Source organism: Panthera pardus, unplaced genomic scaffold (genome assembly GCF_024362965.1).
Source record: "Panthera pardus isolate Hobbes unplaced genomic scaffold, ASM2436296v1 HiC_scaffold_15, whole genome shotgun sequence".
Classification (NCBI taxonomy): Eukaryota; Metazoa; Chordata; class Mammalia; order Carnivora; family Felidae; genus Panthera; species Panthera pardus.
Genome location: NW_026526710.1, coordinates 6,447,630 through 6,469,723, shown reverse-complemented (window position 1 = coordinate 6,469,723; position 22,094 = coordinate 6,447,630). Strand labels below are relative to the sequence as shown.

Below are 22,094 nucleotides of genomic sequence, written 5' to 3'. Positions count from 1 at the left end.
AAAAATAAAAATACGTTGGGTCATTAAAGCAATCAAGCTTCCATAAGCTCCCAATCTCTTCTAGTTTCCTGATGAGGGGGCTCCCAGGAAGCAAGCATTGTACCCCAGCTATCCGAGAAGCGGGACGCCCTCAATCCCAGCCCCAGGGCCCTGGTCTTCATCGACACCCAAACTAGGACCACAAAGCCAGAGGGTCCGGCTGCATCCAGTCCCTCGGCCGTTCACAGTGGACGTTTCTTCCTGTTCTGGGAGCTGGGGGATGAACAGAAAGGCTGTCTCCTAGGGGAACCGGGCCTGGAAGTCAATGGTTACGACGGGGGTCCTTAGCAGAGTTACAGGGGGTGCTGGAGTAGCACAGGGAGGGCCCCCGCCTCACGAATACTCAAGTCACCAAAGAACGACTGCTGTCTTTCCCCTCCCCTCCCCCCGGGGAATGAGGCCAGGGCTCTCTGGGCCCTTCAGACCAGGCCCTGAGCCGTCCTTACCTCGTTCCCCTGCCCTGGCCCTGCGTCCTGTGCCCCAGAAACCTCAGTGTCCTCCAGACGTTTCTCTATATCATTTCTTTTTCCCTCCTAACAACCACCGAGGCTGGTATTCTTATGAGACCCATTGCACAGTCGGAGACACTGAGGCTGGGGGAGGCGAAGGGGCTTGCTCAGTTCACACGACTCCAAAGAGGCAGGGTCGGGACCTCTGGAGGCCTTTTCCACCCCAGATCTTTGCTGTCTCCTCAACTCCAGTCCCTGTTCCTCCTTGTTCTATAACACGAGAAAGTCCTTCTCCAGGAGCCCAAGAGAGAAATGGAGAGATGGGTCTGGAAACATGGGTCTGAGAGAAGCCCGGCATATGTTTCTTTTAAGTGGACATTTCCCTCGGCTTCCTCACGCTGTCCCACGAGGACCCCGGCTCTCCTCCTCCCTGCCCCTGGGAGCCTCCCCACCCCTGTCACCGCCCTGCCCTGAAAAACAGGAGGTCAGAGGGTGGGCGACCGGCCAGCAAGATCAGCTAGAAACGGTTCTTTCTTTTCTGTCGGTGACGGCCCCGCACCCTGGCTACATAAATCCTTTCTTTTATTTTTATTATTATTATAGCCCAGGGTCTAGCATGGGCCGTAAACGGATTTAAGAGGCTGCTAGAGTATAGGATTTAATATATTTGGCATCATTAAATAGTGGCATAGCAAACCCACTTGGAGAAGTCTGGACCCCTCCCCCGACAGCATCCCTGGTCCCCATCTCCTCTCGCCCACCCCCTGATCCCACAAAAGTCCTCCTGACAGAGGTCTCCTGTGAGGCATCCCTCACTGAAGGGAAGGGCAGTGGGGAGCGAGGCAGAGGCCAGAAGGCAGGGAGGGTGTCTGCAGCCCCAGTGGGGAGGGCATTGGGGACCAATTAGGGACACTTGGGGAGACAGGACAAAGCTTTCTAGATAAGCCTGGTTTTTATCAGCCTATAAAAAGACCACTTTCACTCTACTGGCTCCTTCTCCAGGCTCCTGGGAACAGATAGAAGGGTGGACAAAAGGAAGGCCCAGAGGACAAGGGAGGGATGGGTCGGTGTGGGGGGCACTTGGAGCGGGGGGGAGAAGCATTTCGGGGCTTCAAGGCTCAGAAAAAGCCAAGAATATGTTGCAGGCTTTATTCCACCTGTAAACTTACCACCCTTCAGACATCTATCCTTATTTGAAAAAATTTTTTAACGTTTATTCGTTTTTTGATAGAGAGAGAGAGACAGAGCGCAAGTGGGGGAGGGGCAGAGAGAGCGGGAGACACAGAATCCCAAGCAGGCTCCAGGCTCTGAGCTGTCAGTCCAGAGCCCGACGCGGGGCTCGAACTCACAGATCGCGAGATCGTGACCCGAGCCGAAGTCGGACGCTCAACCCACTGAGCCACTCAGGCGCCCCATCCTTATTTTATGGCACGGAGCAGAAAGTCCTGTGCCCTTCACTGATACCTTGTATATTTTCTGTCTATGCCTCCACATCTTTGACTCTGGGTCTTTAATACCTTCATATACTTTATTCAGCAAGTATTTATCTAGCATCGACTATGTGAATGGGGTGGGCGCCATGATCTCTGTCCTCAGCAGCTTAGAGTCTAAGGTGAAGACAGATAATGAACAGGCACATAACAAAAATGATAGGAGGCATAACCTTGAGCCAGCTGGGGGCAGAGGGAATAGTGTGTGCAAAGGCCCTGTGGTGGAAACAAAGGTTGGTACAAATGAAGAACAAAGAAGAAGGGGGATGGAATGTGGAGGAAGAAAGGGGGCCAGGAGGTGAGGTGAGAGGGGCAGGCAGGGGTAGGCTCGTGCAAGGCCTTAAATATATGAGGAGTTGGTGTTTTATTCTCAGACTTTCTTTTAATGTTTATTTGTTTTTGAGAGAGAGAGCGAGAGCGTCCGTGTGCAAGTGGAGAGGGGCAGAGAGAAAGAGGGGGGGCGGACAGAGGATCTGAAGTGGGCTCCAAGCTGCCGGCAGAGAGCCCGACGCGGGGCTCGGACTCGCAAACCTTGAGATCGTGACCTGAGCCGAAGTCGGACGCTTAACTGACTGAGCCACCCGGGAGCCCCGATCCTCGGTTTCCCCACGTGTAAAGTTAGCGCTGGACTAGTTAGCAGGAAGGGCCCACTAGAGAGGGTCCAGAGGGCGGGACCGTGATGGGTCTGTGGCAGAGCCCTTGGGGGCTCTGCGGAGGGTGGCTGGGAAAGAGGGGGTTGCAGATGGGTTTCTCCTTTCTCCCCCCCCCCCCCACCTGCTTCAAGACCTGCCCGTCCTTCCTCCTCCGGAACTGGTGACCGCAGCTTGGGTGGGGCTGTTGCATCAAGGGCTCCCTCCAGTGGAGCCTCCCCAGGCCTCGGAGAATGATCCATGGTGGTGCCCACCCAAGTATGTCTTCCGGCTGGAGGTGGGGGGCGGGGGTGGGGGGCAGCCTCTGAGCGCTCCCGTTTTGGAGACTGAGACCGACCGCAGTAGAGGAGACGAGGGTCCAGGCTGCGGGGCGGGGAAAGCGGGGTGGGCTGTGGACGTGGGGACCGGGTGCGAATCCTGGGCGAGCGGAGGTAAAATGCGTCTGTGGGTGAGAGCGGGCGCGCCCCGGCCCCGCGGGCTGGTGTGTGTGACTCAGGGGGGAAGGACTGCCATCGCGTGTGTGGCTTTCTGGGCGCGACCGTGGGCCCCGTTTGCCGTCGTACGTGCGGCTGAGTTCACGTCCGCGCAGGGGCAGACGTGCGCTCGCGGGGGGTGGTGGGTGACCAACCACGAGCGTGTGTCTGTGCGTGGCAACGAGCGGGAGACTGGGCCCGTGTGACGGAACAGGCGTGTGTGTGTGCGTGTGAGATAGAACCGGTGAGGATGTGCACGTGAATGTGTGATGGCAGATATGACAAGGGCCATGTGTGCGACAGTCACTGGCCCCAGGTGCGAGGCGGATGGCTCTGCCCGCCGTGATCGTGTGGGTGTGTGTGTGCGCGCGGGAGAGAACGGCCTTACCTATACCCGCAGTAACTGGCCGTGCAAGGCCGTGTGTGTGTGTGTGTGTGTGTGTGTGTGTGTGTGTGTGTGCTGTGAGTGACTCCCAAGTGGCCCGGCCTGGGACACCTTACGCGTGACCTCTTGAAGACGGCATACCCTGCCAGTAAGTGGCATCACTGAGGGGCCAGGCCACTGGGCTCGGGGGAAAGCTGAATCCCCCCCGGGCACCATGGAGCAGAAGTGGCTTTTAGGGCCAGAAACTACGTTTAGGGCTGGAGGGGGATGGGGCCGTTAGAAGGCCTGGCTCAGCAGCCCCGGTGAGCTGAGCGCTGTGCTCCCGCCCCAGGCCCCTAGGCCCCCAGGCCCCCAGGCCCCCAGGCCCCCAGGCCCGGGAGGGTTTGGGCAAGCCACCCTGCCACCCTTTCCAGTCTGCCCCGGTGTCCGCAGGGCTATGCCCGGTTCCCAGGAAACGCCTGTGGGATTTGCTTCCAAATATAGACTCTGGTGGCCCAGCCACCTTGTGGCCGGGCCCCTCTGGCCTCCTGGCTGAATGGCGGAACTTCAGCTGCCTTCCAGGGGGCCCAGGCCCGCAGGCCTCCACTTAGAGCTGTTGGTAAAAATAATAATCATAAAAGTGGTCAATAAAAATGGAGGGGAGCTGAACATCGCCTGGGTTATGAGCCCAGGACACCACTTGACCCGTCGTGATGTTTGACACAACAGCAGAGAGATGCACACGCTTTCCCCTCAGGTGACACACGGTCGTGCAGAGAGACTGGAGGGTGACGTCCTATTCAGTCACACGGAGGGAGACACACAGCCCGTGCCCCTAGGTGGACCCCCGAACCTCCAGCTTTGCTCCAGGAGGTGGAGCCTGGAAGGGGGTCGGGAATTCAGGAGGATCCGTCCTGGGTCCTGGCCGTCCTGGCTGGTGCTCAGATTCAGGTGCTCTGGGGTCAGGCCCTCACTCCTGGGTCCTGGGCACTCACCAAGATGCACCAGGAGCCCGCAAATGGGGCCCCTGGGAAAGCTGTTGGTGGCGAGGACCTGGCCTCCGAGTGGTCTGGGAGGAACTGGGGATGACCCAGTCTGTCTGCCAGCATCCTGGGGTGGGGGAGATGGGGGTCTGGAGAGGTGGCAATCTCCCAGACAGCAAATTGTGCAGGGGGGCGGGAAGACTCAGTCCCTGGACGGCCAAGGGGCCGGCAGGTGCCAGGTGGAGGAAACTGAAGAGTGACAGCTCGAGAGTGGGGACCCCTTGAGCCTCCCTTTGGGGCGCTCCTCTCAGGCTTTGGCTCTCCGAGTCCCTACCTTCTAGAGAAGTCCTTCCCTTCCTAACTTGGGGCAGCCAGCGCTGCACCAGGGGCTTGCCTGGGAGGAGTGGGCACAGGGGCAAGCAGGGTGGCAAGAAGAAGAAGGAAAAGCGAAAGGCCACCTCTGGGGAGGCCTCAGGACTGACATCAGGTCTCGGGGTCTGGGATCTGGAGCCCCTGAGAGGGCTTGGGACCTTCCTGAGACCCGCCGGTGGGACCCCGGAGGTGCAGCGGGGAAGACGCACAGAGGGAAGGGAGGGCTGAGCGCCTGGGAGGGGAACCCAGGCACCTGCAGTCCCCGCGCCCTTGCCTTCGAGGGGCGCCCTTGGCCGCCCCGCACTCGCGGGCGCCGCTTCGCTTCGTGTGCACTGGGGAAGCGACTGGGGTTCCCTTTCGGGCTCCAGCTGAAAGCACAGAGCCTAGACACTGGCGAGGAGCTGAGTGCATTTCGGCAAAGGCTGTGTGACCCGAGCAAGCCTTCACCCTCTCTGAACCTAATTCTTCGTTTTCGTTTTTTTTTTTTTTTAAACGGAGTCGTGCTCATCTCTTCCCCTCCCCACTCCCCCATATCCCGCGCACCCCTATTTCCCTCCAGTGGGTCCTGGCTTGAGGCTACGGGGCCACGGTCTGGGGACAGAACAGGACGGAGAACAGAACGCTGAGGTTTAAGGAGGAGACTGTCCGCACCTCTACGTGCTCTCTCTTCCACCCTGCTCAGTTCTGGGGAATCTGGGTCTGATGCCCACACAGACCCTCTTCTGCTTCCTCCGAGGGAGGGAGGAGAGAGGGTGGAGACGTGCCGGAGATCAGCGCCATTACCCCAAAGGCTAAGTCTTCCGCAGCCGCCTTAGTTTGACTGAATGTGTTTTCAGATGCGTCAAAATGCTCCCACAACGGGCCTCCTCCCTTCCTCCTGTCTCGTAAGAGAGTTGCTCCCGGCTTCTGGAGTCACACTGCCTGGGTTCAAATCCCACCAGAGGGACGCTGTGGCCAGACCCCCAGGAGTCACCTCCTCACTGAGCTTTTTAGAGATAATGTGTGAGTGAAACCACCTTACGACAGCTCCTGGCCTGCTGTAAATGTTAGCTACTGTCAACACCTCAGATGCTAGATTTTTGAGCCTCAAATACCCACATTTTTCTCATCGTGGCTACGGGACAGGGGCGGGGGTTGGGGGACTCGAGCAGGACTTTTCTGAAAATATTAACACAAGATGCTGGAGAGGAAAGAGAGGCAGCTGCCTGGGGCTCAGCCTGGAAAGGGGTGGATGGGGGCACTGACGAGCCAGCCGGGAGCTTTGGGGGACATCAGATGCCCCCCCCCGTGGAAGCTGAGAGACAGGAGTTAAGTTTTGTCTTTCCTGACCAGCCTGGAGACGGGTGGCGTCCCCTGCAGAGAGCGAACCAAGAAGGGAGGACCCCAGAGGAGGAGTCACTGAGACCCAAACCCAAGGCCCTAGGTCTCAGCCCCCCCCCCTTCTCCTTGAGGCCTTCTCTCTCCCTCTAGCTCCCTCCATGGCCTCCAAGCCGGTCAGTGCCCTGGATCTTTCTCGGAGCTTGCTGCCTGAAAAATGGAGCCGGAAAAGTCGCCTGTATCGTGCACTGCCCACCCCCAGAAGAAAGATGGGTATTTCCCGCTGCAGGTTCAAGCAGAAAGCAATGCAGGCCAACGTGCTATTTTAATGTTGTTTATATTACACCCACAATGGAAAATGTTCCCTCTAAAAGGAGTATAATGTATTCTTTCTCTCAGTAAGGCCTTGCCCACACGAAAGCCACAAATTTCTAGTTCCTGACTTTCCTCCTTGCACTGAGACGTTAATCCAGGCAGGCGAAAGGGTGGCGTGCATGTATGCGGGGAGCCTCGAAAGCAGAGTTCGGGGTGAATAGTATATGTGAGGAGACAGAGACTCAGCACTCCTGGTCGCTGACCCGGTCCCAGGCCGCTGGCTGAAAATCCGGGGTTGCGGGCTTGGGCGAAAGCATCCCTGTACGCACCCCTCGGAGGTCACGGTCGTCAACTCCAAGTGGGGGCTTTTGCTCCAGACCTGAGCCCACCCGCAGAGACGGCACTAAATCTCGATTTTCTCCTCCGTTTCCAAAAGGGGGTGGTTTTTCAATCCCTGCCGTGTTGAATCTGTGGAGGAGGCTCCGGAAAGCCAAGAGCCCCAGAGTGATGGGTGGGAGAAGAACCTCGAAGACCTCGGAACGTCCGATGGTCCTGCGGGTGCCCCATTGTTGAGAGTGTTGGACAGGACTCCTGGATCGCCATGGCGACCAGGAACAAGCCCATCCCCCCCCCCCCCAAAACGGTCGCCAGGAACTTTTTTTTTGCCACCAACCTCTGTCTGTTGCACCCCACGACAAGCCGTGGTCAGTTTCACCCCAGGGTTTTCCGGGTGTGATGGCGCGGCAGCAGCTAGGCGTCTGGAGGCCCCTGCTTCCGGATCCTTCTGTCGAGGCTGCCCCCAAAGACCAGAAACCCAGCACCAGGAGGCCAGGGGGGACCCGCTGCGGCACTCAAGGCCCGGGGCTGAAAGGGAAGAAAAATTAGAGGTCTTGACCAAGCAATCGTTTTGGTGACGGATCCTTCCAGTTTGGGGTCTGGCCCCCCTTGTCACCCCACACCCCCACACGCGTCCCTTCACCTCCTCAAGGTCATTACTAGAGTTTTCACTCGCAGCTCCCCGGCGGCATGGCCGCTCTGTCCTTCACCCCCACCTCCCCTGCACCGGGTGCCGAGCTCCTCCCGGGGCTGGGGCCTGTGGCCGCTGCCCTGGCAAGTTTCTCGGCCAAAGAGAGAAGCAAGGGATGTGAGGTGTCGCCATGCAGATGATCAAACTGGCTGTTCCAGGGTCAGTAAAACAACGGTTTAGGTTCTCTTGACCCAGGTAGGTCCAAGTCTGAAAGCCGGGTCAGACCTCAGGGATTTCCAAAATCACCGGCCTGGCTCATTTTGGCTCTAAAGTCAATGTTGCCTGAATCACTGGCTTGACTAGGAGGTATCCAGCTGAACTTTCTTAAAGGGGTGTGTGTGTGTGGGGGGGGGGGGTGGTGTTAGTGTCCCAAGTACTATCTCCTTTGTTTGCTTTGCGGCTCCCGAGTTCTGCCTCTGCAGCGTAGACAGGAACCATGCCCCTTCCCCCTTAAAGAAAGCGCTTTATGAAACATCAGACTGAGTCCTCTCCGGCGTGGACGTCTTGCTCTGTGAGGCCCGGGCTGGCTGGAAGGAGGCCCACGGGCAGCCAGCACTGGAGTCGTGGTTTCGTCTCTGGTTTTGAATCCGGCCCTTTGAGCAAGCTTAACACGTGTGGATTTAATTTCCCTTTCTTTCTCGCTTTCTTTTCTCCCCCCACCCCTTGTGAGGGAACAAGAAAAATAGTCTGCCTTGTCGACAGCACGACACCGTTCCCTTTGCCAAAGAAAATTTGTCTTTCCAGAGCCCTGGAGAGCAGCGGGTTCCCAAGTTTCCACAGCACCCTCCAGTTGAGGGAGGGGGGTATCCAGACAGGCTCCCCGCCAGACCTGGAGGTATTAGCCCGAGTCTCTATCTTACTGGGTCAGAGCCCTGGAATTTAGTATATATTTCCCCCATGGCTTTTGGGGCTGTGGGCACATGCTGACTGCACGGGGTGGGGTGGGGGGCTTTCTACAGGTTCTAGGCTGCAGGTACAGATGGAGTTCTCAGGCGCAGTGCAGCCCGTTGGGGTAAGAGGGGGTTCCAGGCCCCCCTCAGTTCGAGACTCACCCTTCTCCTCCACTGAAGACTGCTTAAATTGGAGGGGCCAGAACAAGATGCCCCGTTTACACCCCAATCACCTTCTCTGCTCCTTGGGAGCGTGCACATCTCTAGCATCAAGATCTCACCTTCCAGATCTCATTTTATTGCCCTGATGGGGTGGGGCGGGGGGCTTCATCCGCCAAATTTGGGGGAGCGGGGGGGGGGAATGTTTCCAAAGCACAGGGAAGAACAACCTGGATAAGAGCAGTGGCAGTAATAATTCTCGGTGAAAATATTGGAGGAGAATATGGGATATTAAAATAATAGCCATAGCCAGTATGCTCCCCAGATGCTTCCGGTCAGAAGGGAAGAAAGGCAGGAATGGGCTAAAACACGGGGAAGGGAGATACCGCGAGGTCCTGGAAAAAATACAGCAGAGCCAGATTTAACTAGGCGAGAGGGGAAATGACCCCCTGAGAAAACGAGGGAATTTCTCCCCTGTAGACCGACTCCCTTTCTTGCAAAATGAGTCGGCCCAACTTTGGTTTGTCGTTATCTGTCGTTGCTGGAATCCTTCCTCATTTTCCCAGCCTTTTCTGCTCTTTCTCCCTCCTGTTTTGACTCCGGTAGAGACGAGACCCGAGTCAGGCAGGGACGCGTTGGGAAAAAAAAGCGGAAAAGATGGTGTCTTCGTAAGCCAGGTCATTTTTTTGAGAGGAAAGAGACGGTGGTCTGTCTTTCCTTCAGAAACACTCAACTTTCCTAAAACAGAGAGGCAGTATCGAGAAAAGAGCAACAGCGGTCTCCCCTTTTTGGTTTTGTTTCAGGCTTTTTTTTTTTTTTTTTAAGTGGGACCCTCTACTCCTCTACCCACGGTGATATTAAAAACAGGGCCAGAATTTTGCAAAATTGAGGCAAATGCATTGGGCGGGGTGGGCGGGGGGGGGGGGGGGGGCGGTGGAGACCGTGCTGGGAGCAGGTCGAGGAAAGCGCGGATCCTCCCGAAGAGGGAAGGGAGGCTGCTTGGGGCGGCTGCTCTTTGGAACTTAACCGCCCAACGACCGGGGGAAAGAATGGAGACGCTCAAAACTGGGGGAGGTCTTTAGTGTATGCGGTCCGCGCTCCCGGCCTCCCCAGTGTCTGGGACAGCGGGTCCCGGAAGCCGCGGCTGCGGGATCCTTTGCGAGCGCGTCCGAGGGGCTGCGGGGACCCGCGCCGGGAGCGCGGGGGAAGGGAGCCACAAGGAAAGGAACTCTCGCCCGCTCAGAGCTTCGCCTTCTCCTTCCAGCTCCAGCGGGGCCCAGGCCTCCGTTTCCGGCCCATCTAAGCCTGGAGATCAAATGGGAACCCATCCGCAGGCCTCGGGCGGAGGGTTTCGGCTTGCACTCTGGGCAACTGGGAGCAAACGCTTCGCCCCCAAGGGCCTCGGACTGGGGAAAAGATAATAGCTAATAATCTGGGAAACGAAAGAGAATCTGGGGGAAGTCACTGCGGCCTGGCCCAGAGGAGAGACGCGGGTCCTGCTTGCTGGATACAGCAGAGTCTGCGGCCCGGCCGGCCCCGGGCGCCCGCGCCCAGCGCTGGAAACCACTGCCCGTTCTCCCCGCGGGCCTGACCTTAGCTCCCGGGGCCGCTCGGTCAGCTGCGTTCTTGACTTTTCGCTGCCGCTCCAGCCCCAGACGGACCGGAGCTGGAGACAGGCCGCGCTTCGGAAAGCCAGGGGGGCTAGGGGCCAGCGAAACGTGGGATGGAACCCCCGAAGCTGGGGGCAAGGCCAGATCCCGACATCCGCTTCCCTCTGGGCCCCTTGGCGGCGGGGAGCTTACCCTTGCGGAAGGCCCGACGCTCGCTCGCTCGCTCCCGGGCAGGCCTAGCTCTTCCCTCGGCGCCGCCGGGGGCGTCTACGCAGTACGTTTCCCAACTGCACCCAGCGCGTTTCCAGCTGCGCGCGAAAGCTCGAGCGCATATCCTCCACGGGGCGCTTAGGCGTTATGCCCATTGAGGAGACCAAGAATAATGATAATCGTTATTCCAGAACAAGACAGAGCGCCTCACCCTTTGCAGGCCCGGTCGCTGTACTTTTTCTGTGCACGAATCACCCCCTCTACCCCGACCCCTGCACCTACTCGCACCCCGCCCCCGCCGGGCCGCGCTGGGACGAGTTGCGTCCCCGGACCCGGCTAGAGGTGCTCCCGCAGAATGGACTTTTTTCTCAGTAAGATACATTGCGGACGACCCTCTTTCTTCCCTCCAACGCCCTGGTCTCATTTCCCCTGCGCGATAACCCGGTAATTACTTGTATGCAGGTCTGCGAGCAGGCACTGAGTTATCGCGTCCCAAACACAACCAGCTAGAGCGGCGCCTGGATATTCGTTTGCCTAGAGCTCCTCCTCGGAAAAAAATAATTTTTAAATAATAAGAGGACTCTCGTGCCTCCTCCAAGGGACTTCGTTCCACCTCGGAACAATTTGATTTCTTCCCAATCGTGGGCTGAGATTGGCTCCCACCTCCCTTCGCCAAGAGCCCCCCTCCCCCTCCCTAAGAAAATCGATCTCGGCTCTATTTGTGCCTGATGTTCGCCACCCCCATTTCCCCCAGAGAGCGCTGGGTTTGTTTATTTCTTTATTTATTCCCGCGGCCCAGGCGTCTGGGACTTGTGGCTGCTCAGACCCGGGGCTGATAGGCGAAGACGGACAGAAATTAACCTCCCGCCGCTGCCCCCCAGTCGAGCGTGACAGCGCGCGCGGGCCGGTTGCGTGACTCGTGACGTCTCCAAGTCCTATAGGTGCAGCGGCTGGTGAGATAGTCCGTATCGCCTGGTTGCCTCTTTATTTTATTGGGGTATGCCTGGTAATAAATAGTAATATTTAATTTGTCGAAGACCACAAACCAGCCTCGAGCTGGGAGGTACCTAGTACTCTTGACAGACGCTGGAAGAAGGCTTGGCCTAAAAGGGGTCTCTTTTGGGGGTCCTTTGCAAAGTCTTCACCTGGACCCCCCCACTCCCCAGCAAGGCGCCACTGCTGGCTTCTGCGCTGGAAAGAAGAGGTGGGATTTTTGGAGGTGAGTGTCCCCTTGGACAGCTATGGGGGGGGGTAGTTTTCTCTCAGCACCTGACCTGCCTCCGGCCCCCTGCCTTCTCGCCCCAACTCAGCCCTGCTGAACCCCCCTCCCAGAGATGCTGTTTTTCACCGTGGAAATGAGAATGCACTCTTTGCATTTTGCCTTGGAGTGTCACCTGGCAAGAACAGATCCCTTTGGAGGTCTCAAAATCCCAGTTTCTCTTGGTGGCCAGCGCAAACTGCACTCCACGGACTAAGTGAATCTGGCTAGGCAGTTACTTGGGGGAGTTCAGATTTGCCCTCCCGGGAGGGGCCTCCGAATTATTTATGGGAAATTCTTTTATCCGCAAATCTCTGAGAATTTAAAGGGATTGGAGAGGTCTTTCTATATTTCCCCTTCCTTTTGCCAGAGATGCGGAGATTTAGGCTCATCCTGAAACCACGTTTGTTTTCCATCTTTGGCCAGGGGTCCCCTCCTTAGCAAGCCCAAAGTCCTCTGAGCTGACATTTTGGAAGGGTGAGGGTGTGTTCATAAATAAATAAACCGCCTTGGTGAAAGGTTGTTTGCAAACAAACCTGGAAGGCGGAGTGAGAACCGTAGCAAATGCTGGGCTTGGTCCTTCTCTCCCCCCCACCCAACCCCTTGTAGCCCCACTTTTAGGGATGGACAGTCCACTTTGTAATTTGGCAACGATGTGTTACACCCAGATGGCCGCTGATCTCTCCAGGGCATTTCTCCCCTCTCGGTGCCTCTTCCCAGACCGTGGCCTGCAGGCCCAAGTCTCGAACCAGAGCCCCAGAAAAGAATAAGGCGAGGGGGTACAGGAGACGAGGGTGGGAAACTAAGGGAACCCTGACATTTATTCGGAGCCTCAATGGTTGGTGCTCCAGACTGGGTCTGCTCAGGCTAAGACCTGCTCGCTGTGTTTACGCTTCTATTGACCTCTTCAACCCTCAAAATAATACATTTCAGAGACGGGGAGGGCAGGGAGAGGGGCCCAGTGGAGATGAAAACCCCAGCCAGTCTCCAATGACTGTTTGATTATTTTAATAAAACTGGGTACTGCCGCGTACATCTCCAGCCCGGGAGGTCTGGTGGCCCCGGGGGTGGGAGCCCCAGGCAATTTCTTGGCATCTTTGATCTCAGTCCCCATCCCCAATGCACCTTCACCCTGCCTTCACCCTGGAGTCGCTGAGAGCCCGGGTGGTGAGTGGGGAGGGGGAGAGATGTCAGGGCGGCCGTCGGCGGCCAGCCGGGCCAGGCGGGGTCACGCAGCTCTGTCTTGAGGTCAGCGTTGGAGGGAGAACGCGGGCCAGGCTTCAGAGGAGGCGCAAGGCGTGTGTGTGTGTGTGTGTGTGTGTGTGCAGCGTAGCGCGTTCAGACTCCGTTCTCTGCACAGCCGTGTCACCGAGATTACTTCCCGGGCAGAAGCCGACCGGGTTTGCGATGATTTGTGCAGGATTTTTTTGCAGCCACCGAGCCGAGCTCAGAGAAGCAGAGATGGATGGAGGTTGGGAAGGGGGTGGAGAGGAGGGGTGATCTCGAGGTCTGGGTTTGAGACTAGTGCTGTGATTTGAGTGTTCGGGAAATCTAGTGGAAAAGGTGGTTGGGGGAGGGAGTGGGAAGAGAGAGGGAGGGAGGGAGGGAGAGAGAGAGAGGGTGGGGGGGGCGGGAAAGAGGCAGAGGCAGGCTGCATGCAATGGGAGCTAGTTGGAGAGGCAATTTCAGTACTTTGTAAGCATCAAGGCAGCCCAACGTCACTGAGCTCAGCTGAGTCGGCTTGTATTTCTGAGAGAGAGAGAGAGGGAGAGAGGCCCTTTTTCTTTGGATTCCAGAACTTTAACCCTGAAAGCGGCGCTCAGAAAGGACCTTGGCCATTCCCAACTTCCCAGTTCCCTCCGGTCTCCCAACTCTCCCTCCCGAGGGGTGCAAGTGAGCAGGGGGCCCTGAGGTTCTACCCTCGGGGGTGCTCCCGGAGGCTGCCGCTTGCGTTCCCTGGAGCCCTTCTGGCGCCGGACAACTTGGAAGTCTTTAGGGAGAGCGAGCGAGCGCAAAGCGGAGGAGGTGTGTGTTGGAGGTGGGCAGGCTCCAGCGGTGGCCGATCCTTTGTAGGCAGCGGTAGCCGCTAGTCTGGGCGAGCCGTCCCCGGCACAGACCCCCACCCCCCACCCCCCACCCGGAGCCACCATGCCCGCGCCCCCGCCTCGCCGCCAGCTTCCCTGCTAGGAGCAAGAAGGGATGTGGTGAATGCACCGGCTTCAGCGAGCGAGGTAACCGTCCCTGCAGATGGCCCGGGAGGCTCGGGAGGGAGCCCGCCGGCCGAGCGGGCTCCGGGAGGCGCGAAACGGCGGCGGGACTCCGGCCCCGCCCGGGACTGCGCCGAGCCGGGCGTTGCGGGGGATGTGGCGCGGCCCGGAGCTCCCCGGCGCGTGGAGCCAGGCGGGGAGGCGCGCGGCCCGGCGAGCGGCGGGGAGGTTTGCAGGACGCGCGGCCTGGTTCTGTCACAGCGCATCTAGCTTGCCTCCGCCAGCCCCGAGCTGCCGCCGACCGCGACCGGGGCGCGCGAGGGGACGGTCCCCGCGGCCCCCGGCGGAAGGCAGCGCACGTGGGCGACGCCAGCCCCGCGTTCTTTTGTTGCCAGCCGGCCGCGGGGCTCCCATCACCGCCTCGCCCAAGCCCCAAGGGTGTGGTGAGGGGAGCTGCCGGGGAGTCGGGCCTCGCGAGCCGTCCTCGTCGGCCCCACTCCGGGTCTCCGGCCACCGCAGACCTGGGTGGGACCCAGCCTTTCGCTTCAGCGGCTGCGAAGCTTTGGGGGGGGGCATCCTTGGCGCCCCCTTCCCAGTGCAGCCGGGTGTGGGGGGAGGAGATCCCTACTTGGAAACGTGGAGGAGATTGGAAAGCGATCAGAGCGGGGAGGCAGGCTCATCCGGGCTTGAACAGTTCTGCAGCTGTTCCTTTACGTGCTTGCAACCCCGGCCCATTCTCCCCGTTGCGTCGGACCTCCGAGTTGGATCCAGCGCCTGCCGCGCAGAATTTGTCCGGGACCCGTTTTGTCCTCCTCGGCCGGAGCTTGGGCCTGCACTTTCAGCGAGCCAGGCCCGGCTGAAGCTCGGAGAAACTCCCCTCGGCCTGGCCGCTCGTCAAAATGCCCGTCCGGGGCTGGAGAGCCGAGAAAGCCTGGAGATCGCGCAGCCCCGGCGGCCTGCAGAGCGCTGGCCTGCCGCGCCCAGCAGCGCGCCTCCCTCCCCACTGCTGCGCGGCCGCTCTCCTGCCTTTTCCGTTTGGCTACTTTTAATTTTTACCGTTGCTGAAGGTGGGGGGAAAGGGGAGGACTCTTACTGTTAAGGGACTTTTCATTTTAAGGCCTGTAACTGATAAAGGATGAACGCGAATTCTCCTTGGGGCTGGGTCTCTTGATCTGCGTATCTTTCCCCCTCTAGGTTCTTGGTTTTGCAAGAGGCGGGTTACTGTAGACGTTTTGCCTGCTGCAGGAGAATATGCCTCCTGTGACTTTTAATACACAGAGCCGTGATGTCCTTCTGTAAGTCTGACGGAGAAAAACAGTTCTCCAAAGGACACTAGGTTTTTGTTTTGTTTTTGGTTCGTGCCCAATGGCTTCCAAAAATACCCAGGCCTTATCTTTATTGGCCCTTCCAGAAGTCCAGACAAATTTGACGGGCAGCTGGCTTATCGTGGGGGAGCCTGCGCAGGGGAGATGCGAGCCTTGCCGCCTCCTCTCAGCCTGACCCGGGTCTTTTGCAAGAGGTTGTGCGTGGTCATAGAGTAATAACAACGATAATAATAACAGGACTTTCCACAGCCTCCTTCAGCTGAGAACGGAGGTGCTGGTAGCTGGACACTGGGGCCCAGCTGTGCCCTCCTGTCACTAGAATTGTACCTCCAACCTCTCTCTCTCTCTCTCTCTCTCTCTCTCATTCTCTCTCTCTCTCTCTCTCTCTGTGTTTCCTGGCCTCAGAGCAGGACCCTGCTCGGGCACAGGGCGCCAGGCACACCATGGCCGACGCAGACGAGGGCTTTGGCCTGGCACACACTCCCCTGGAACCTGATTCGAAGGATCTACCCTGTGACTCCAAGCCCGAGAGCACGCTAGGGGCCCCCAACAAGTCTCCGTCATCCCCGCAGGCAGCCTTCACCCAGCAGGTAAGAAGACAGCTAGCCTGGAAGCCCTTTGCAAAAACCAAAGGCCCTCCTGTGGGGGAGGGGAGGAGGGTGGATTGCCCGTTGCTCATAATTGTCCCCTTTTCCTTTTTATCTCCACTCATTCCACTTTCCTATGCCCTGCATCCCCCCCCCCCATACCAGTATATTCCAATCCACTTTATTGTGACGATAATCTTTATGGCCAGAGGATTTTGGAAATACATTGAAGTTGTTATAGAGAAGCCTTCATTATCTGGCTATTTGGGGCCAGCTAACAATAGCCCAGATCATTCCTTTGCTGCTGCACTAGGTATAGGCTCAGCCCTGAGCACCTCATTAAGGGCTGGGTCAGCGGCTGCTTCAGGCCGGCGTGAGCGATGGCTTGACCCTTCTTCAGATCTTCCTTAGCCTTCGCCTCCGCCCGCCTTCCCCTAGCCGCCGCCCAGACCCTCGAGTTGCACTATTTGTCTTGGGCCGGGCTCTGGAGGGCTGGCTCGCTCTGGCCGGTGGAGGGGAGCGCCGGGCCATGCCAAGAGATTGCAGGGAGCCGCAGGCTCCCCTGGATGGAAGCTGGGCCATCCAGTTAGAGGGTGAGAGGCCTCCTAGGCCGCGTGCTCTGTGCCCTGTTCCCCCCAGCGCTCTGGGTGCTCCAGGCGGCCCCTGGAGCCCTCCCATAATTTTAAATAAGGTGTCAGTTGGTGCAAAGCGGGGTGACTTGGTCCGAAGAGATATTTGCACGTAGCTAAAGCCCTTCTTTGGGATTTCCATGGACGTCCTTCCTGCCTACCTCATTGACTCTCCTTTTTCCCCTTCCCGGCTCAGGAAAATGCGTGAATAGCTGTAGAGCACAGTGGGTACACGGTTTGGGGGACTTCGATTTTCTTTCCGGAAAAGCAAATCTGCTTATTAAGACACTTGCGGCTGATTGCAAAACGAAGGTTTCGTCTAGAAATTTTTCTGCGTCGGTTCGGTAAAATAACTTCGAGCTGCATAGCGGAAACGTTAAACGGTTTCGGCTGCTCCCGTCATCAAAAAACAGCTCGAAGCGAATGAAGTTGGGTGTGAGAACCTAGGAGGTTTGTTAATAGAGGCGTCAGAGGATTAACTTTTTGGACCGTGGGAACCTCTTATACGATCTACACATTTTTCAGTTTACATTTTCTCTTACGGCCATATTTGCACCACCGCGAGACTCAACACGCATAAATGCGTTGTTTGCACGTCTGTGTGTTTGTGGGTGCCCATGGGGGTGCCCACGTGAGAATGTTCTGAGTGGGCCTTTTGAGGCGGAGTGTTTTTGTTTTTGCTTTTGTCTTTTAGTTGCCTCTTGGCTAAAAGGGTTTGCGATTGGCCCCAGTTTTTTTGTTTTTTTTGTTTTGGTTTTTTAAAGTCTGTTCTCATGGACGCACTAGCGGACCCTGATGGTTGGGGGCTTTTCTCTAGCCTTGTGTTGGTGGCGTTAGGAGACAACAGGGCATCGTGGGGAGGTACACGGAGCTTGTACAGGGATTCCTGGGCAGGGCTGCTGGTGCTCCAGAGCTGGCTGGGGGCAGTTCTCAGCCTCAGAGCCCAGAGGCTCCGGAGGGAAGGAGAAGTCTGTGTTTGGGGGGCAGCTGGGGGGAAGGGAAGGCCCACTGCTCCTGGGGCCGGTCCGTGTGACTTTTCTCTCCTCTCTCTAGGGCATGGAAGGGATCAAGGTGTTTCTCCACGAAAGAGAACTGTGGCTGAAATTTCACGAAGTCGGCACAGAAATGATCATAACCAAGGCCGGAAGGTGAGCTGGCCACCTCTGCTGGGGTGGGTGGGGTGGGGGGCGCCTGGGCAACTTGTGGGGGAGACAAAGGAGGGAAGGTCTCGGAGATGCGAGAGACAGAGACGGGGGCAGAGAAAAGAGAGACCAGAGCAGAGCAGAGCAGAGAGAGAGAGAGAGAACGAATGTGTTTTGTTTGACCCGATTTTGGATAAAGATGCTTGGAGAATTCCTCCATTGACCTGCATGGCTGGTGGAGGAAACGCCTGTTGGATTCACCTCCGAAACAGGGCATTTCTCCCACCTCGTATAGGAGAAGAATCCAGAGCTTTGGGGGCCATACCAAGTGGACGGGTTGGTCGTGGGAGAAAGTGGGACGGGCAGGGAGAGAGAACGGGGAACCGGGGAGGTGCGGAGTCGGCACGGAGATGAGACCCGCTCTCAGCCTTGACTCCTGGCCCCCACCGTCCGTCCCACCCTCCCTGACCTTGGAGCGGCTCCAGAGTCCCACCCGATTGCCAAACTCCGAATCGCTGAATGTATTCGCTACCTCTTTCATTGTTTATAGAAAGCGGGAGAAGCCTTTGAAACTGAACCGGGGCTCGGCCGGGCTCTATATATACAGACACCGATAAACACGGCAGTTTGGCCAAGACACTCACCCCAGAGTTCCTCTTAAAAGCTCACAGGGTTTTTTGTTTTTTTGTTTTTTTTTTTTTTTGCTAGAAATGCTAAACTTCTGGGGGAAGCTATTTGGAGGGTCATGCAACTCTGTATCCCAGGGGCGACTGTGTGTGCACGAGCCCGGGCCTGGGGACGTCCTCACCACAGGCCTCCCGGTGCCGCAGGGGCCCTCCGTGTCCCAAGGGCAGAAAGTCCGGAGTCAGCCCCGGACAGGCTCGTGAAGCCGGCCACCGAGTGTGTGAAGGGGGGGAGGGGGGAGCCGCCTCACCAGACGCCCCCGGTTCTCCAGCCCGAGCCTCCCGCAATAAACTGACAACAGTGACATTTATTATTATTTGAAATTAAACAACGTTTGCTCCCCCGCTCGGCCTGAGTGAACCAGGAGGCGCGTTCTGTTTACACTGAAGAACTGAGTTCTTCTTCCCAATCTGTTCTGGAAGGAAAGACACGGCCGGGCCCCCTCTCCCCCTCAGCCTGAGCTGAGGGGATTTAACTATAAAAGGCCTGGGAAGCCTCCCTCGAGCTTGCCTGCAGGCGCGGAGCTCAGGCAGATAAACACCACCAGGCTTCGGCTCCAAGGCCTCCCTTCACTCACCCCTTCCTGCCATCCCTGGGTGAGCCAGGATCCAGCAGCCCGTCCTTCTGCCCCGGCCAGCCTCGAACCCGCCTTCTGGCTTTCTGGGGAGCGCTCCATCCCCCTCCGCGGGAGGGCTGGGAAACTGGAGCCCGCCCGTGCGCGCTGAGGGGAGCGGGGGCACAGCGCCTTGCAGACCCCCGAAGCACCCGCCTGCCCCTGAGCCCATCCTGGTTCAGGCCCCGGTGTCTCCAAAACCAAACCCGGATGGGTTTTGAGTTTCTTTGCCGGGGGCCGGAGGGCTTAGACTCTCCCAGGAAGAGCACCAGGTGCCTTGGAGAAGTTGGGGGGCGGGGGAGGGGTGGGATTGAGGAATAAATGTCGGCTGGGGGCTCGTGGCAAGGTCACCAGTTGAGCTCTATGCTGGGGGTGGAGGACCAAAGCCCGGACGGAAGGTACACGGGTGCCCACGGGTGTGCACACACTTCGGTGCCCGCATGTGGGTGCATAGCGGCCAACGCACCTGCCTGCACGGAGGAGGCCAGCTTTTCGCCTAAGAAGGCTCCTTCTGCCCCTAGATAAAAAACCAGGTCTCTGGCTCTGAAAAGAGCATTTACAAAGAGCAGAAATGGAGGCCCTGGTTCTCTCTAGAAGCCCTCGCCTCCAGGTTTCTATTTTCCTCCCGGTTACAAATAATCACCAGCCTCCAGCTCACCTCTGGGCCTTTCTCCTCCCCAGAACTCGCAGGGAAACCCGGAGTGGATTTTGGCAGGAGCGGAGCGGGGGTCACTTCTCTCCTGAGCGCTTCTCAAACTGTAGCTTCTTCCATTAAAATGTGGGGACGCGCTCTTTAAAACGTTGGCATTAATTCTCTCTTTCTCTCTCTGTCTCTGTCTCTGACTTTCTGGGTCTCCCTCCTTGTCTCCCCTAGGCGGATGTTTCCCAGTTACAAAGTGAAGGTGACGGGCCTTAACCCCAAAACGAAATACATCCTCCTCATGGACATCGTTCCCGCGGATGACCACAGATACAAGTTCGCAGACAATAAATGGTAGGCCCCGGCGTGGGCAGTTGCGGGGGAGCAGGGAGGAAAGTGGGGGGAAAAAAACCTCCTCCCCTCCCCCGCACCGAACGAAGCAACATCTTCTGAACTCCTACTGTGCCTTCGAGGCTCTTGCTGCTATCCCCACGCATCCTCCGGACCACCCCGAGAGAAAGAAACAGCAGCCCTTAGCCCCCATTTTATAGACAAGAAAACTGAGGCTCACGGGAGGTAAAGGGCTTGTTATCTGTTGCTGCAGCCGCGGGTTGTGGATTTTTCAAAAGGGTATTGTTTCCAAGCGCTGGAGGTATTTCTGGGGGCATAAAACCATTTACAGTCATTTTTTATGAGTTACCTGCTTTGAACATGCCTTTTTATGAAATTGCAAAGTCGGGCCGTGGTATTTGAGTCAAACAGGCAAGAGAGGAGAGGTCCATTCCTTGGGTGGATTGCTCCCCGTGGCTGCCCAGCGAACGGAGGCTCCAAGAGGAAGGCCCGTTTGAAAGCCCTCAAGGATTTTTCTTAGACTTTTTTTTTTTTTTTTTTGTCCAGAGGCTTCCAGAACCCACCGATTGTTTGAGGGCCGCCAGGCTGCGGTGCCCCTGGTGCAGGGGAAGGAGCGAGGTGGAAGAAAAGAGAGCCGGGTGGGGGCTCGCCTGGCTGCAGGCGTTCTGGGCGCCTGGGCTTGTCGATGCCAGGGGAGGGTCAGGACATTTCCAGATCGTTCTCTTAGTCAGCTGCCCTCGCCAGCACCACGGGGCCGCTAAGTCTGGGTGGGTTTCCGCCCCATCTCCGTCTAGGTCTGTGACGGGCAAAGCAGAGCCAGCTATGCCGGGCCGCCTTTACGTGCACCCAGACTCGCCGGCCACTGGGGCACACTGGATGCGGCAGCTGGTCTCCTTCCAGAAACTCAAGCTCACCAACAACCACCTGGACCCATTCGGGCACGTAAGTACCAGGAGGGCTCCTCCGGTCCGCCCCTGCTCCCAGTCTCTCTCTGTCCGTCTGTGTGTCTCTCTTGTCCCCGCTTCTCTCCTCCCAGGGTTTCTCTCTCTTCTTGCCTCGTCACACTTCCAGCCTCTCCTTCCCTTGCTCCACTCCACCCGCCTGAGTCTTTTCCTCCAGGCTCCGGCCTTCCCTTCTCTTCCTTTTCCTCTGATTTCTCTCACCTTCTTCCCCTCTGGCTCCACCTCTCTCCTGTGCGGTCTTCTCTGTGGTCTGCTGTTCCTTGCTCTGGGGCCACCTTTCCCGGGGAACTGGAGAACCGGGCTCTTGGGGAGAGGGGAGCGCGCACCCCTGGCCTGGCCCCCAGTCCCATCTGTGATTAGGGGTGGCGGCTGCGTTTCAGATCTTCCGAAAACACGGTCCCTCTAGCCCAGTGGGTACGCAGCACCCGCTGCCCAAAGGCTGGACCGTGGTGGGAGCCATAGATACCTTCCCTACTCGCTTCCAGATCTTGCCTTATTATTGAGACCTTCTGGCTGAGAGGGAGACCCCAGGCCACCTGCTCCCTCTTTTACGGATGGGGAAGCCAAGCTGCCAGAGACCAACCCTGATATCCCTTTTAGCTGATACTTTAGGGTTTATGTTTATCCCCCCCCCCCCCCCCCCCGACTTCTAGCCTTCCTCACCCCCAGTTCCCAGGATGGGCTGGGCACCAATTCCCACAGCAGGCACACCTAGACCAGGGTTCTAAACCTGGAGTCTGGTTGGAGAGAGCAGCCTTGGTGAACCCCCTGAATCTGCATGCAGGACGTTGCATGTGCTGCCCCCCCTCCCCACCTTCCAAGAGAATTGTGTAGCTTTTAGTGGGTTCTCTAGCTTTGAGTAGATTTCTCTTCACCAACGAAAAGCAAATGAAGAACAAAACGCCGATTTGGGGGGAAATGTCTCTAGGTCTTTTCATTGGCAATAATTAATCACTAAGACAGAACACGGTCTCCGGATTCAGTGTTCAAAACCCTTAGCTTGCTGATTCCACCATAAAATGGGCTGGTTGGTCTTAGGACACTTGACCCTCATGGCAGCCTAGAAATGAGGACAGAAATGTGGGAGGGGAGGGGAGTTGCCCAAGGTCATGCAGCTTGTATGTGGGAGCAGAGATCTGAGGCTTGATCTAATTCCAAGGGTGGTCTCTGTCCTGCCATGTTGTCTCTTTAGGGAAAATCAACAAACACATGGTACCCAGTTGAGGGAGCTGGGTTTGCAAGGATTTGATCCAGAGGGGAGACGGTTTGGGAAGGTCCAAATGGGAGACTCTGGTCCCGTGGGGCCTTAGGGCTAAAACACTGAGCCCCCAGGGTCTGGGGTGGGGAG

At 57.7% G+C, this 22,094-nt stretch overlaps 1 protein-coding gene and 1 long non-coding RNA gene across 8 annotated transcripts in view; one reads left to right on the top strand and one right to left on the bottom strand.

The window, feature by feature from the left end:
• TBX5 (T-box transcription factor 5) overlaps positions 1-22,094 on the top strand; it is an 85,599-nt gene that overhangs the window by 25,702 nt on the left and 37,803 nt on the right. For 2 of the 7 annotated variants that reach the window (XM_053902079.1, XM_053902073.1), the window contains exons 1-5: positions 13,252-13,837; positions 15,544-15,728; positions 17,408-17,502; positions 19,668-19,787; positions 20,579-20,726. In XM_053902079.1, coding sequence (XP_053758054.1) covers positions 15,582-15,728; positions 17,408-17,502; positions 19,668-19,787; positions 20,579-20,726 — 510 coding nt within the window. In that variant the 5' untranslated portion in view covers positions 13,252-13,837; positions 15,544-15,581. Of the gene's footprint in view, positions 1-11,263; positions 11,568-12,916; positions 13,078-13,251; positions 13,838-14,991; positions 15,109-15,543; positions 15,729-17,407; positions 17,503-19,667; positions 19,788-20,578; positions 20,727-22,094 lie in introns of those variants that run through there. The other 5 variants (XM_053902074.1, XM_053902076.1, XM_053902075.1 and 2 more) reach the window with 5 other exon arrangements.
• Positions 6,444-10,517, bottom strand: LOC109277793 (uncharacterized). The gene is made up of 2 exons (XR_008422125.1): positions 10,331-10,517; positions 6,444-7,316 (listed from the first exon to the last, which is right to left on the bottom strand). It is a non-coding gene; the product is annotated as an uncharacterized LOC109277793 (long non-coding RNA).